Source organism: Dermacentor albipictus, chromosome 3 (assembly GCF_038994185.2).
Source record: "Dermacentor albipictus isolate Rhodes 1998 colony chromosome 3, USDA_Dalb.pri_finalv2, whole genome shotgun sequence".
NCBI classification, from domain to species: Eukaryota; Metazoa; Arthropoda; class Arachnida; order Ixodida; family Ixodidae; genus Dermacentor; species Dermacentor albipictus.
The window spans coordinates 33,274,656-33,290,697 of record NC_091823.1 but is presented as its reverse complement, the minus strand read 5'-3'; the positions used below and the strand labels follow the sequence as shown (position 1 = coordinate 33,290,697).

At 43.4% G+C, this 16,042-nt stretch overlaps 1 protein-coding gene across 2 annotated transcripts in view; it reads right to left on the bottom strand.

Moving 5' to 3' along the window:
• The window catches only part of swm (Zinc finger protein swm), a 74,653-nt gene that overhangs the window by 39,948 nt on the left and 18,663 nt on the right, over positions 1 to 16,042 (bottom strand). The window contains exons 8-12 of one of the 2 annotated variants that reach the window (XM_065433270.2): positions 14,466 to 14,567; positions 10,999 to 11,142; positions 8,338 to 8,578; positions 6,787 to 6,967; positions 2,851 to 3,171 (exon numbers count right to left, since the gene is read on the bottom strand). In XM_065433270.2, coding sequence (XP_065289342.1) covers positions 2,851 to 3,171; positions 6,787 to 6,967; positions 8,338 to 8,578; positions 10,999 to 11,142; positions 14,466 to 14,567 — 989 coding nt within the window. The remainder of the gene's footprint in view (positions 1 to 2,850; positions 3,172 to 6,786; positions 6,968 to 8,337; positions 8,579 to 10,998; positions 11,143 to 14,465; positions 14,568 to 16,042) is intronic. The other variant, XM_065433278.2, reaches the window with a different exon arrangement.

The window sequence follows — 16,042 nt, the reverse complement described above, 5'->3', positions numbered from 1 at the left end:
AAATGTATAACAGCCTTATAATAACATCATGATTAGTCTGTGAAGCTTACCCAAGTAGTGGAAAATAATTTTTTTCTGGTTTGAGGGCAGATTTTTCTTGAACTGCGAAGCTTACTCTCTGAGTAACCAGTACGGGTTTCCTTTGTGGCTACGTGCTGCCCTCGAGTGGATGACAATTTCTTCCCTTTCGTAACACTTCTTTCACCTAGCGGGTTTTTCTAGGAACTGATTTGCCATTTCCCTCCTCCCTTATACTTAGAGTTTTCAATTTTCTCTTGCCCTGCAATTGATTCTTGACAGCATGGCTTCCGCAAAGGGCTGTCAACAATAGCACAGTTACTGGAAACTATCCACGATTTTATTGAAGTTTTGGATAAGCAAGGCCAAATCGATATCATACATATAGATTTTGAAAAGCTTTTGATCTTGTGTCTCACCAGAAACTACTTTTAAAACTGCAAGCCATATTGAAAAACAGTACACTGCTTGCTTGGATTGAGGCCTACTTATGTGATCGGCAACGGAGTTTATTTTTTCAAGGTGCAAGCTCCAGTGTAGCATCAGTTCAGTCTGGTATACCACAGGGCTCCGTGCTAGGTCCACTTTTCTTTTTGGTTTTTAGTAACGAGATATTTCATGATACACATGTGAATATTAAGTTATTTGCGGACGATTGTATCATTTATCAAGGGATAAAAAGCCCAAGCGATCATGCCTTCCTACAGGTAGCTTTATCCAAAAGTGAGCCTTGGTGCTCAACGTGGCAGATGAAAATTAATGAAAAAGACAGTATACATGAGAGTAACTCGCAAAAAGCAGCCATTAACCTTTTCCTATATGACTAATGGTCAGCATTTATCCTTCGTAGATACCTACAAATACCTAGGCATCATTATCACATCAGATCTTAAATGAAATGACCATGCTACATTCAAAATAAAGCTATGCGCAAACTAGGTTTTTTAAGGTCTTTGCGGCAGGCCAGACATGAAATCAAATTAATAGCAAATAAAACGTTCGTTAGGCCTATCTTGGAATACGCCGCGGTTGTTTGGGATCTGACATCAAAGCAAACGTAACAAAACTTGAAAATGTAAAAAAAAAATCCGATTCATTTTTAATTCTTATAGTAGGAAATCATCTCCGAGTGTTCTTTTAGTTGGAGCTAACCTAGAAACACTGCAGGTAAGAAGACATCGAGAAAGACTGAAACACATGCACCTATCTACCATGGTAACCTTAATTAGGTGAAACAGAGATCACTACATTGAACACGTTTCTCGATGCCCAACGCGATCGCATTATTATAAAAAGCTAAATGACTTTGCTTGTAAAACTGACAGATTTAAGAATTCTTTCTCCCGCGAATCGTTCGAGAATGGAACAGTCTGCGCCACGATGCCTTGGAATGTCCAACTCTCAAGGCATTTTTGAATATGCTTTAAATCATTCCTTTTTTCAAACTTTGTTGGTTTTCACTTACCTTTGCCTATCCTTCTTTAAGCTTTGATCTTGCTCACATAGTCTCCCCATTTTTCTTTTCGCTCCTGTGTGCGCATGCCCGTATTCATGTTTCTTGAAATGGCACTACACTTCTTGTCACTGGCGAACTTGCACTTCACACCTTTTCTAGTGTTGTATGATAATGAAGTATGACAGCGAGTGCATGATAACGATGATACAGTTGAACCTAACTATATTGAAGCCGTTTACATCGAATTATTCTGCATATCAAACAATTTATGAACACGGTATAGTTACAATGAGTATATATAGCACAAATTACGCTTATATCAAACAAAAATAGCTGCGACTCCCGACATATTGAATGTCAAGCGGCACAAAAGTGCCCCCAGAAGTTGGCTTTTCCTTGCGACGGTGGCGCGGCTCCATCCAACTGTTCTCCCTCCCGTGATCATGCCACGTCGGGCAAGCTGTCAAGACCCCTCTGCAAAAAATGATCCTGGCCCACCTGCAGTGCTTGCTCAGACAGCCAATTAGAGGTTCGCGTGCCCTCGCCGTGCAAGATGGCGCAAGTGCAAGTTGTCTCGCTGCTTTTCTGGTTCAGTGTGTTTGCGCCTTGTGGGTGTTCTCCCACATTGTTGCTGTGATGAAGCGGCAGAATTTGCCTTTCGCTTTGAAGCTCGAAATCACAAATCAAGTCGAATGTGGCGAGAAGTCGGATGTCACCACAGCGTGCAAAATTCTGCGGAGCACTCTCAGCACGATCTTGAAGAATATGAGGGCGGGGATAAGGGCTGGAGTGGCCTTCAAACGAAGACTGGCACTATTAATGAAATAAATAAATAAATAAATAAATAATAAATACATCTGTTACCCTCCTGATTAGCTCAGGTGGTAGAATGACTGGCACGGAAAGGTGTTGGTCCCGGGTTCAATCTCCAGACTAAGACAAATTTTTCTTCAACTGTGAAGCTTTCTTTTCGAGCAACTTGTACGTACGGGTTTCCTTCATAGCTTCATGCTACTATCAGGTCGATGACAATTTTCCTCTTTCACCAGCCCACATCATCTTGAACTAGAAAAGAGCCCCACAACAGCTACTATGGTAAAAAAAAAAAAAGGCCTCTAAGTGTTCCTTTGAAGAAGCATCGCAACTCATTTCTCTTAGGAGCCATGGTGCATGGCTGACGGACATGAACAAAAGGAAGGACAGACATGCTGCTTGAGCTCATGCACAAATAGTATGTCACATTTAGAAACAAAAATTTCACATGAAAATAGCCCGTCATCCATGTCTGTCCTTCGGTTCAGTGCTACGGTGCCTGTGTCAAATTAAGAAGTTCAAAAGCACGTGCCTACCATTTCTGGACACGGGCACCTTCTCACCTTTTCGACAGGGGGTGCACCTAGCCGGTCCTTGATGTTTTTGGTGGGTAACGTCTCCGTTGTACCAGCAGCACCTGTGGCACCATTGGTGGGCTGGTTAGCCATTCCAGCATTTCCACCAGAAGCGACAGACGCACCAGAAGTGTCCTGCACAGATCCACTGCCATTCGCGGTGGGCACCGCATTTCGGTCCTTGTTGTGCCAGAAGACCTTGATGAAACGGTTGTTCAGCACTGCCTCTGTGCACCGATATGCAGCATTGGCTTCAGCATGGTTTGAGAAACGAATCAGGGCTGCTTCGGGATCTCCGTCATAGCATACCTGAAGTGTGCAATAGAAAAATGCCTGTTACCACAGCAGTTCTGCGATGGCCAGTACCAATGAATGACACAAAAATGTTGATACCCATTTTTGACACTGTTCAAACTACTTCAACAACTAATTTTGAACACTATTTGAACTCTGTCAATGTTTTTACAACTTCATGCCAGTTTGAGAAACAGCGGTGTTTACTCAGTGCAGTTGAATCTCATCATAATTATGTTACATTTGACACGAAAATATGCTAGTTTATCTGATATTCACTATAAGCATACTATATTAATTACATGCTAATACAGTCGAACCCACTTATAACGATACCAGTTTTAACAATATATTGGTTATAATGAGAAGCTGCTGCATCGTCAAATTTTGTATGTTTTCCATGGTGAAATAACCCGCTTACTATAGTGCCCCGATGCCGCATTATCGGTTATAACAATGAAGTTCGGCTGCTGGGTGTCCAAGCCAGAAGGTAGTGAAATGAGAAATCCTTGTAAAGAAAAAAAGAAAACGAGAAATTCGAGCCGCTGCACGGTGGGCCGCTGATCCAACAACCGCTGCGCGCTCATTTTCTAGCCATCTCCGTGCGCCTCTCTCCCGTCGCCCTTTCACCCCTCCGAACATGAATAGGCTGCATACACAGCTCGGCTGCGCCCACAGCTCTACGCCGTACCACCTTCCGAAACACGAATAGTCAGCGCCAACTGCGCTGCTCGCAGGTTGCCCACGTGTTGCTCGCTGGCTCCTCATTTAGAGCAGTTCTGCAAGCAGCTTAATTGCTCGCGTTGGTCTTTGTTTGCGTTGAAATCGTTCCCGACCACAGGGTTTTTCGCCACCGAAACGGAAGATGACTGATCCACCCGCTGATCATCGGCAATGCACAATGTTGCCAGTGAAAAGAAAGCGCACGGCTGTAGATTTGGAAACTAAGAGCTTCTAACCGATGAGACAATCATTGCGACCGTGCTTGCATCGGATAGCTATGGCAGTGATGATGCAATAGGGCAGGCTGCCCGATGAGGCGATCGTCGCGAATGTGCTCGCATCAGACAGCGACGGCAGTGATGACGCGGCAGGGCAGACTGCCTCAGAATGTCCTCACAAGGGGTCCAGCAGATGATTCGGTCCCTCCGGGGCTTCGTTCTTGCGAGGAACCTTCTGCTGCACTATGCGGAGTACCTGGATGCCTTGGAGAAGGATGTCGGCAAGCTTTGCGTAGAGCATGCAAGGCTGTTGGACATAAGGTTTTCTCATGCAAGCCAGTGAGAAGTATGTGGGAGATGGTTGTGGCGACCTCGCCTCAGCATTGCTTCTGGATTTTTCAAGCTGACAGGCTGCCGCAGCGGCCTTCTCGCAATTTTTAAAAGGCCCCCTGTGGGGCCACCAAAGTGATGCCTTGACGGTGCTTGCGTATCACTTGCCACCTTTGACCCCTCTTTGCAGTTGTTATAGCAGTGCCATTCTTTAATGCCGACAGCCACGGCTTGTTACACGCGATCGGAGCACCCAGGAAGCAGTTAAACGAGTGCACACAATCAGCAGCCAGATGGAGGACGGTGGTGGGCCTCACCGCCATTATAGTTTTCTCACAACGGCTCTGCCATCCCCCTATTTTGATTTTTTTTATGCAACCCCATTACTACAATTACCAGTTATAACAATTGAATTTTCGTGGCACCTGAATATAGTTAATATAGTTATAAGTGGGTTTGACTGTATCAGCGCTAAAAATTTTAGATCTAATTCGTTATATCCATGTTTGTTATATGTCATGATTCAAACGCTTATTACTATTTGCTATCAAAAGTGGCATGCCAATGCAAACTAAAGCTCTGGAAGGGCTCAGTTTTGTAAAACACTTAGGAACCTCGATTGCAGCACCTCCATAGACCGCGCTTGTCTTCGTCGTTCTTTTGATCCCTTGTCTAAGTATGCGCAGTAAGTGAAGTTTGATCCATAGACAGACAGTTGAGATTGTATAAATGAAATGTGTTCTTATTTCTTCCTCACATTTTGATTTTTACGGATAGTAAATGATGCACAATGTTCTACTTGGTGCCACGTGGCCTAGACAGGCTCGACAAATTAATGAACATAAAGGTTATGCAAAGTGGAAGCTATTTTCTTTTTCTACATCACACTGACAAACGTTTAGAATTGTTTACTGCTCCAGCCAATGCAAATTATGAGTGTATCATTAATGTAAACATTTTAAGTCGTATGTCGATATTTATTATGCCATGCATAGTTTTGTAGACAGCTCACCTCCAAGCAAATTATGCTATAAAGCTGAATTTCTTCAATTTCTGTAAAGTTGTTTACTCTGCAAGAAAACTGGATGTATATTTAAATCTAGCACATTGAAATACATAAACTCAGCAAGTTTCATCAAAATAGATCAAGAATTAAAACAAAAGTTTTCAGGCGCAGGGTCCCTTTAACGGGAGTTTGACTGCACTGAATAATGCCCATGCTTGCCAAGACCAAAGAACTGTCTGCCTTATCTGATTTTCCTAATTACCGTATTTACTCGCATAATGATCGCACTCGCGTAATGATCGCACCCCTGAATTTTGTCGTCAAAATTCGATTTTTTTTATTTCCCGTGTAATGATCGCACCCTGAACTTGCCGCAGCGATATGCCGTGTGCCAAGCCTAGCTAATAACGATCGCGCTTACCATCTGTCGAATGCTACGCGAACGACTCGTCTGCACGCACCAAACATGCTTAAGTAGATGCCTCATTTCATTACTTTCATCACTTTCCGCACTTCCATGGCAAAAAGAGGTACAACCAAACTTGCCTTTATTATGGGTAGGCTTTATAATGGTTGTAGTCAACAAAAACAAAAAAAAAGGCGCCTTTCGATTCTTTTCATCTGCACTCGTGAGCACGCAACAAATCGCGCGCGGCAATGATAGTAGCCACGTTTACACCGATACGTTAAAAGTGTACCCTATTCATACGCCAACGCTTGTAACACAGCTAAGATATTCGCCCACCCTTAGCGGAAACGTGCCGTGTTAGGATAGTAGTGAAAACAGATGCCGCAGTTTCCAAAGCACACCGGCCATGGGTTTCTGTCACTGGCAGCTAAGCGCGCCCATCTGTTTCTGTCCACTCTAAGTGCACATGGCTATGTTATTGCTGCAAACTTGCCGATATTAACTATATTATTCATCACTGACACGGAAGAAACTGGTTCAATGCACGTAATGTACTCACGAGAAGAAAAAAAAAAAAAGATCGCGTTCGGCGCGTCCGGCTTGCTCCGCCGGCTGCCATTTTTGTTTTGGTGTCCCGCACCCGCATCCCGCAGCAAACGCGGGACGAAAAAAAAAAAAATTTTTCCGCAGGAAATTTAATTCGCATAATGATCGCACCCCTGAATTTGCGTCAATTTTTTCTGACAAAAAAGTGCGATCATTATGCGAGTAAATACGGTAACAATGGCCGAATTAGCAAGGTTTTACAGTAGTACCCATTATTCATGGAGTAGCTGAGCAATCACAGTGCTTGAGTTCCCTCCAGTAATTTTCGTAGGAAACTCTATGCATCACGCCACAACTTTGTTTTCAAGAGCTTCAATAAAACACAGAGCATGGTGCACCTGAAGGTTCACGATGTTTCCAAAGCGTGAGAAGTGGTTGTTCAGTTGAGTGATTGTGTTGAGAGCTCGTGGCACCTTGCGCACTTCAAGCTCGCAGCGGTCGTAGTGGTTAGCTGCCCGGTTGTTGATGCCACCACGACCATAGTCCATGCGACCCCGCCCACCACTGCCGTGCATTCCCCTGTTTCAGAAAGAGACCATAAAGAGCATGGCTTCACGTAGCTACTTCAAATGTTGCATAGAGCTCATTAGAGCACTGATTTCTGCAATCGTCAGTAAAAGCACAAACATTATGCTCAAGCGCTCAATAACAGCTTTGTAAGAAAAAAAAAAGACAAAGAAAAATGAAAGAGAAGAAAAACACATGCATGTGCGCTATTCTAGAGATAGTCTCATCTTTGAGACAATGAGGAAACTTTTCTTTTTCTTTTTTTTTTAAATGCTTTAATGGACACAAAAGAAAGGGTACCTATGACAGGCTCAGAATCTAACCTCTGCAAACACTTCTGAATTACGCTTAGTGGCCAGACGTTCAAACAAAATTAGTTAAGCTTTGTAAAACGAAATTCAAGAATTTTTAAGCACGTCACGAAAGTTTTACAACTTTTTCAAGGCCTTGAGTGTCGCACTTTGATATTCAAGCATTTCCAAATGTATTGAGGAACACCATGAACCATGCCCAGAGCAATGTAGCAGGCATGGTTGTAGACATGAAGGGAAGAACCCACCAAGAGGCCATGACATCGCTATCCGTATCGTCGCAACAAACCGGTTATGCTTATGGAGCAGCTCCCTATACTCTCTGGTCGCAGCCGAATGTCCCTTCTCCATGCTTTCATACCAATGCCAACAAAAACAGCACACATGGCAAAAGAGAACAAGCACCCTGTTTACAACACAAGCGTGCAGCATCAAATGTAAACTTCTTCACCAACCTCCGCCGACCAATTGAAGAACAGCAATCACCAAATCCACAACTCATGCTTCAACTGCCACACTTTTTTTTTTGTTACAAAGTAATTGTTTGGAAAAAAAAAAAAGGATCTTTCCACTTGCTAAGTCAATCTCCGACGGCAATTTACTTCCAGAAAAATTTGCGCTTCAAAGACCTGCTGTGTGAATAGTTCAATGTTAAAATTGTATTGACATTCTGTATTACTGCCATTTAAAAAAAAAAAAATTACGGTGGTTTTAGGTGCCAAAACCACGATCAAATTATGAGGCACGCTGTCGTGAGGGATTGATTTTGACCACCTTGTGTTCATTAACATGCACCTAAATCTAAGTGCATAAGTGTTCATGTACGACACTTCTATTCAATTGTGGCTGCCACGGCCAAGATCGAACTCACAACTTCAGCTCAGCAGTGTAATTTTTTTCTTTTTCTTCAATGCCATAGTGTCTATACTGCACGTATGTTTCCCTCTCTAGGTTGGACATGTACTGGTCTACTGAATTGCATAAATGAAATAAACTGAGCTTCTGCTCAGTTTTCCCTTTTCGATGGTAGCAAAAAATGTTGCACAACATAAAAGGAAGTTGACTACTGACCCTCTTCCATAGCGTGGCCCTCCCTGCGAGCCACCAGGGTGATGAGGATGATGATGGTGGGGCGGTGGTGGGGGTGGTCCTCGCATGGGTGGCGGCGGACCCTGGGGCAACGGAGGGGGAGGGGCAGCGGACAGCGCGCCCCCTTCCTCCGTAGGCACAAGGCCTGGAGGAGGAGGACCCATTGGCGGACCGAGAACAGTGCGCCCAGGCGGAGGCGGTGGCGGAGGCTGACTCAAGTCGGCTGCAGCGAGGTCAATGTTGCCATGGTTATCACTGTTAAGGGACACTAAAGAGAAAAATTGGTTGAGCTTTACTAGAAAATTATGCCTATACAAAACCAAGAAAATACACCTTCACTATAAGAGGAGGCTTGATAAGTCCATGACACCACACTGACATACCAATCCTAGGGTTCAGGCATCAGGGAGGGGGTGGGGGGAAGAGAGGGGGGAAAGTTTGGACTTACCCCCGTATTCAGAAATGCATCTTAACTTGAAACCCATGCTTGACTTGATTTAAATGAACAATTGCCATGAACGCCCCAGAGGAAATGCAATGAGCCCATTGGGCGCATTTCCAGCAGGCTTCATTTATATCAAGTCACACATGGGCTTCAAGTTTAGGTGCATTTCTGAATGCGGGGGTTATTCTTCAATAATCACAACCTCCTGCAGAACTAACAAAAATAGAGTTTTGAAGAAACACTTTATCAGTCTAAACTACATTTGTATTTTTTTCTTATCCATATAAAGGTGCAGTAACAAAAAGGTACAAAACAATGGCATTCAGCATGACACACACTGCCCACATGCTTGGCCAAGAATAGGGCCCAGGAAAGAATACATAAAAACAACAAAGAGCTGAAAAAAAGAAAGACAAAGCAAGGAGACTCATAACAGCCATAGAGCACCAACAGTAATGATAAAGAATTCTAGTGCAAGCAAATTTATTTTTTAGCCTACTATCGGCATTACTACATAAGAGAGCTCCATGTTCACTATTGCAAGCATTAATGTTACAGTAGAGACAATCCTAAACACACCTCCACAGTGATTAGACGAAAAAGTGCCTTTAGTGAAACTGAACCTATACATCCGTCTTGTAAACAATGCAATCATACAGTCAACATTTCATTTTTCGAACTCCCTAGAGGCCGTGAAAACATCTAAAAAAATGAATGCATGCCTTTTAGTGCTCCCCCCCCCCAAGGGCTCGAATTGCCACAGGCACGTCCAAAATAGCTCTAAAGGCTTGCCGGTACACTTATTAGGCATATCGGTTGTTGTACTGTGACAGGAGATGGCAGGTGCATGCGTGCATAATTAAGGGATACATATTGTGTGCCGTGAGAGTTGCATCTTTCGAGTCTTGGTATGCTTCACCGCAGTACATTACACAAGTTACAGTGCTTAACACTGCTGTATTGACACGAAGCTCACATGCTCTCCGAGCTTCAAAGCCACTGGCGCGGATTACAAAGGCGGAGTCAGTGCCATTGCCGAAAGCAGCGAATTCTTTCAATCAAAAACATGTCAGCGAACAGCAGGAAGCCGGGTAGCAAACGTCAAAGCAGCTAGGCCTAGTGTTGCCATGGTGATGGCTACAGCTGCCAGCAGATCAGCGTGTGAGAATGCCAGTTCGAGGCTGCGACATAGTTAAAATAGCAGTGATAGTGGCTTCAACTAATTGCGTTTCGGACCTATGGTAATGGCAAAAGGTTTGGAAAAAGGGTTAATGTGTCTGAAATTTCAGGTGTTCTTATACCTTGGCTCTAAGGGTACGGGCGGTGACACGAAGGCGTCAAATTGTCGGGCATGTCCCAAAAATTGGTCGTTGACTGTATTACAGTCAAATAGAAGGAATCATTAACTACACTACACACACTGCTTAAGGTAAATTTGAGAAAAAATTGTGCATAAAGACACACCAAAGCAGCGTCTAGGCAACATTGTTAAAGGTTCACTGCAAAAAAATGTTGTACTGCGTAAAAAGCGTACTGTGTGGACTCGTATAAGGGCCACACCCGTAACTTGGCATCCCAAAATCCAGAAACAAAATTTTTGTGCGCTGCATATTTCTATGTGCTGCTACTAGATTGTGAGAGCTGCATGTTTACTTCTGATGCAATGGTAAATCAGGGGATCTAGGGCATGCCCAAGCCACCGGCTACACTAGCACCGTTTTCACCAAAAGGTTCAGTCCCACATTAAGGGCCGCACCTCGTCAAAATTGTAAAAAAAAAAAAAAGGAAAGTGCGGCCTTTACACAAAGTATGAGAGAATGTAGAACCTATAAAGCAGCCTCCCTAAATTACTTCTCGTTTTAAAAATGAATAGATGCGACACGGAAAGCTAGAAAATGGATGTCTTTGATGCCTTAACAAACAGAAATAAATAAAAAGAAACAAAAGAAAGAACGAAATCACTGCCACTATCATCACTCGCCGGAAGTAATGCAGAGAGCCAGCACAACAGCTAGGCATGACCTCCAAGATCTGCAGCTGCTTCAGTACACTGTAGCTTTTAGAGGCCATGTTCTGGGAGATCTGTGTCATATTTGCCAAGAACCACTAACACTCCTATTTCCAATCACTCTTTTTATATGTTCCTTTGTGGCTTTCTGCAACATGCAAGAGCAGCTTCCCAGTTGCGGAGTGCTCACCCTGCGAAGGGGGCACAGTTGGCACTCCAATCAGCTCCCTGTGGGGGGCCCTGGCTGCGTGGAAGACTGGTGGTGGGCCCCAGAAAGGGGGCGGCCCCACTCTCAGGGGACGCTCCATGCCTGGGGCTTCTGGGTTGTACGGCTCTGCAGGAGGAGAAGGACACCTAAAAATAAGCTCTGGTTGTCATAAAGAAAAACATTCTTTGCAGATGTATGCCAACTTAATCAACTGATACATCAAAGACAGTGAAGCTGTATAAGCGAGTTCTCACACTTTTTGTCGGAAATACTAGGGGTCTAGTATTGGCTGGCTCTTAGAGATCATCCATTACCGACATCACCTGCAAGTTCTCACTGAGGCCCTAGTGACGCTATGTTTACCGCCGCAGCTGTACAAACTCCTGGTTGACCTCCAATGTGGAGCTGGTAAAAAACGACGTGAGAAACAAAAATTACGGATGACTGGCTAAAAAAAGCTGCACAATGAAGGTACTATTGTCTATTTGTGTGAGATGTGTGCAGGGTAACATTTATTTTACAATTATCAATAATTGCATTTCAAAGAAAAAAAATTGGGGTCTTTGGGGCAGGTCGCATTGCTTATTGATATCAAGCATGCCTGCCTTCGCTGCAGAAGAACAGCTGCAAAACTCCCCTTAAGAGGAAGCTTTAGCTTGGGGCCAACTACGATGCGGCCTATTCAAATACATGTAAAACACAAAAAAATGTTTTTCTGAGATAACCCCTGGAGCAATTTTAATGAAATTTGTTGCATTTGAGCGGGAAAGTTAAATTCTAGCGACTGTTGAAAGCGGAATTTCGATTTAGGGTCTGAATTTTGTTTAAAAAATTTTCAAGAAATTCCAAGTTTGAAAAAAGAAAAAAAAAATAGAAGCACAAAGTTTACAAAAAATTTCTGTATCAAGAACAGCTATCGCAGTTCTGTAAATGGAATCCATTAGCACATTCAAAGCGGACAAATTCGATATGTCAATTTATATCTTACGTGAATTGGTTACACTATGTACAAGGGTTCCGCAAAAGCTTTATTTCCATATTAGTAAATGTTTTAAGGGTCATGTGTAACAGATCAATTTTGTCCACTTTTTAAGTTTTTCTTTTAAATGCAACAAACCTCGTCAAGTTTGGTGCAGTAGTTGTCGAGAAAAACTAATTCTCCATTTACGTGCATTTAGATAGGAGCAGCCGAGCTAAAGCTACCTTTTAAAGGCCAACTGCACCGAAATTTTGGACTGCATAAAAAGCCTAGTTTAAGATAATGCATAGATATATAGGAGCATCCGTGCAAAGGATGCCAAAGGAGGCCACGAAAAAGGCTTGTTTCGTCAGCAGATGTTGATCTCAAAGGCCATAACATGCCTCAGACCCCCTTCACTGTTTACCGTGTAGCGGCACACAGTATAGCATGCAGTGAACCTCATGGCTGGCGTACCAAGCAATGGAAGAATGGTCATTGTTGCAAACTCCAAAGTGGAATCTGCAAACTCACAGCAGTCTAGAAACACTGCCTTGGAGTGCGCACACCATCTCAGAGGCCCCACCATGCATGACGTCTCCACTGCCTGCCACATGGCAATACCCTCTGCAGACTTTTCTGGGAGGGCTACAGAGAGCTATGCAAAAGGGTCATGTGCTGTGCGGCAGTTGAACAGCTGCATACAGTAACATAGAAGCATTGGCGGAAGCAGTGAGCTGTGGCAACAGAGGAGGTGAAAGAGAGGAAGCAGAGGAAAGAAGATATATAGTCGTGGACAACTTTCGGTGGCAATGAAGGGATAGTTACAGGGGCACAACAGCTTCTGCACACGTTACTGCGCCAAATGGTGCAGATATTTTGACAGCACCCTATTTGTAACAATGTTTTATGCCAAAAACACAGAAGAGGAACGCGAAAATATAAAATTAATACTTAACAGTTACAGCTTGTACAGTTAAAGCTCAATACAACAAGATTCACTATAAATTCTTCATATAATGAAGTACTTAGCTTTTGTATTTTTTATAACTTATTCATAAAACACCACGTATTTATAACCTCAATACAGCATCATGAAGTGTTTTCACATCTGATTTCAATACAGTTGAACCCGTCTATAATGAACTCGATTGTTCTACAAAAAGTGGTCGTTATATCAGTAGTTCGTTATATTAACTGCACTAAAGCTGGCATCAGCAGTTACAATTCCGCAGCCCTTTGTGGCCCGAAAACCAAATTAAAGTGTTATTTTTGTTCCCGGTACGTCCCTGCACCTAGCTGCAGATTTCCATTAGAAATGTCCACCTAAAGACCAAAATCGGCTTTTTAAAAACTAGAACTAGTGATATATTTTACTACCAGCGAGACATGGCTGTATTCTGCACAACAGAGCGAAGCATTCTAGTTGGACAGAAGTGCAAACTTTGGAAACTACTGCAGCATGCCACCATTCTGTGAAGGTCTCGGGCATAGTGGCCTCGGCATTAGACAACACGTCAGTCACACAAGAGCTGTAAAATTAAGTTATCTATGTCACTTTGGGCGAAAAAAAATGCGACGTTCGAAAGGTGGAATGTCACCGCCAACCATTATCAGCAGTCGGCAACACGTAAACGAAGTGCTGCTGAACCGTGATCTTCTGATCCGCCCGCCCTTTGCAACATTACGTGGCGGCAGCACATGGTGCAGTGTAGATCCCACGGTGGGAGGACGATTTGGTGATTGTTCCAAATCATTGAAATAGGCATAATGCACGTGGTACTGCACAGACAACTGCACAAAAACGAGAGTGCTACCACCGTGGCATCTGATATTGCACCAAGGGGGGGGGGGGGGGGGTGAGAGGTCCCCACATTAACTTCAACCATCTGGGGTGCTCTGCTGCTGGGCACCAGGTAGTGAGTTTGTTTACCAAATGCAGTGGTTGCATATTGATGGAGGCTCAATGCAAAATAGCTCATGTACTTTGATTTAAGTTCCCATTAACGAACCCCAGTTGGTCAAAATTAATTTGGAGCCCTTCCACAATGGCAATTCTAATAGCTCAGTGTTGCTTTTGAACGTTAAACTCCATGAAAAGATTTTTAAAAATTTTGTATGATGTGCATGCTCATATATTTAAGCTTTATTTTTTTTGAAGATGCCACTGGAAGCCACTAGTTTTCTAGCAAATACCTGTTACAAGTCCATTGCATGGTTCCGAGGTTCTTCGTGCATGCTTAATTAATTAATTAATTACATCACGATACAACAGAGAAGCTATTAGAGATTCTGTAGTGGGGGCTAGCTCTCAATTAACTTGAAGTGTGCCTGCTTTCCACCCCCATCAAAATGCAGCTGCCATGGCTGGGAATTGAACACGCGGCCGTGCGCTGAGCAGCAGAACACTATAGCCACCGAGCCACCATGGCAAGCGCCACAGAAAGTTGTCCACAAATACAGTGGCGGTGGCAGCAGAGAGCGCACTGACCGGCGACTGCTGCGGCGGCTGCTGCTGCTGACGGCAGAGACTCCTGGCTGCTGCCCACCATGGGTGGCAAAACCTGCTGCAGTTGGGCCAGTGAGGGCACACCTGCCAAGCAGCCACCAAGGAGAAGGAGAAAGAGAGAGAGAGAGAGAGGACACCCACCACCAAGGAGTTCCAACAGTGCCACAGACCACACTCAAACAGTCATGTGGAGGCCTCCTGTACATATTCTGTGCCTGCTGAATCGCCCAATAACTGCTGCCCCTTTACGGAGGCGCCACTTATGTAGGGCAAGGGTCATGGTATTTCGGGCAGGGTAATGATGAAACCTTGCCAGCACCCTAAGACCATTGATGGTAAAGGGAAAGACTTGTCTGTGCTCTAGAAACAACAGTGTTCGTGTGTGGTGGTAGCTGATGTAGCAGATGACTTCATTTTGAAAAGCAACATAAGACAAAAAAATTCATATTTCCTTTGGCCACTACCAATCTTTGAATGATGTCAATTCTTTTCTTTTTTTTTCTTGTCAGCAATGAGCGCCAAAAATGTAGAAAGTGCACTCAAGACAACCCTACGTAAATGCACCATAGTTCCAATGACAGCTGCTTTTCCTTGGTTTTTCGATGATACAGCAGGCACAGAGTGTATATAGGAGGCTATGGCACATGAAACAGTTTTTAGCTTCCTGTGAAATCTTATTCAGTTATGTACAATATCGTGCAACACCTACCATTGGCAGGTTGCAAAGCACCTCTCAAATCGCTTGGTTTCACTGCAATCTAGCTGAATAAACTGGCTAAAAACAGATTTGACGCTTGTAGTCTCTTTTCCTGTATAACTTGGTCAACATCCTTCTTTCTTTTGCTTCCTAGTTAAAGTGCAATAAATTAAGCAAAGAATTTTGATCAATGCACACACTATCTTCCCATCCTTTGCATTGCCACAGGCAATGAAATGGGATGATCCCAAAGTTGGTGACAGTGGTTACGGAAAGATGTAGAACATAGAAGTAATGAAATGAATCAACAGCGTTTCACTATCAAAACGAGATCACCAGGCTGAAGCATTTGCTGTTCTATTAGGTAGGGCATCTTTTACAAATTGCCTTCTTTTTACCATAACAACCACATGCACCCCACAGAGCTTCCTACTGTACTATCAAGAGGAAAACATGATGCTACTGTTCGTGTGAGTTTCTTCAAGAAGCGCTGTGAGGACAAGGGAATACTGGTGGATACGGAAAGCTCGGCTTGGCTCGAATGTGGCACAGCGTAAAACATGGACATGGAGATGAAACTATACAGGCTTTCTTGTAATTAAGCATTTAGAACAAGGCTTTGTTTTGCAAAACATGCCTTCTACCTAAGTTTCCTCACATATACGTTTATAGACAAGTATCAAACAAAACAGAACCACACAATCAAAATCTGTGAACAAAGTTACTGAGGACATTATTTTTCCTCCAATATCAGTGACCAATCGATGGCACAGTCAAAATTTTGTATAAATATGCACCATAAGTACATACTCTCATTTTAATAATAATAAGTGCTTATAATGCCATAAGAACAAAGGCATGT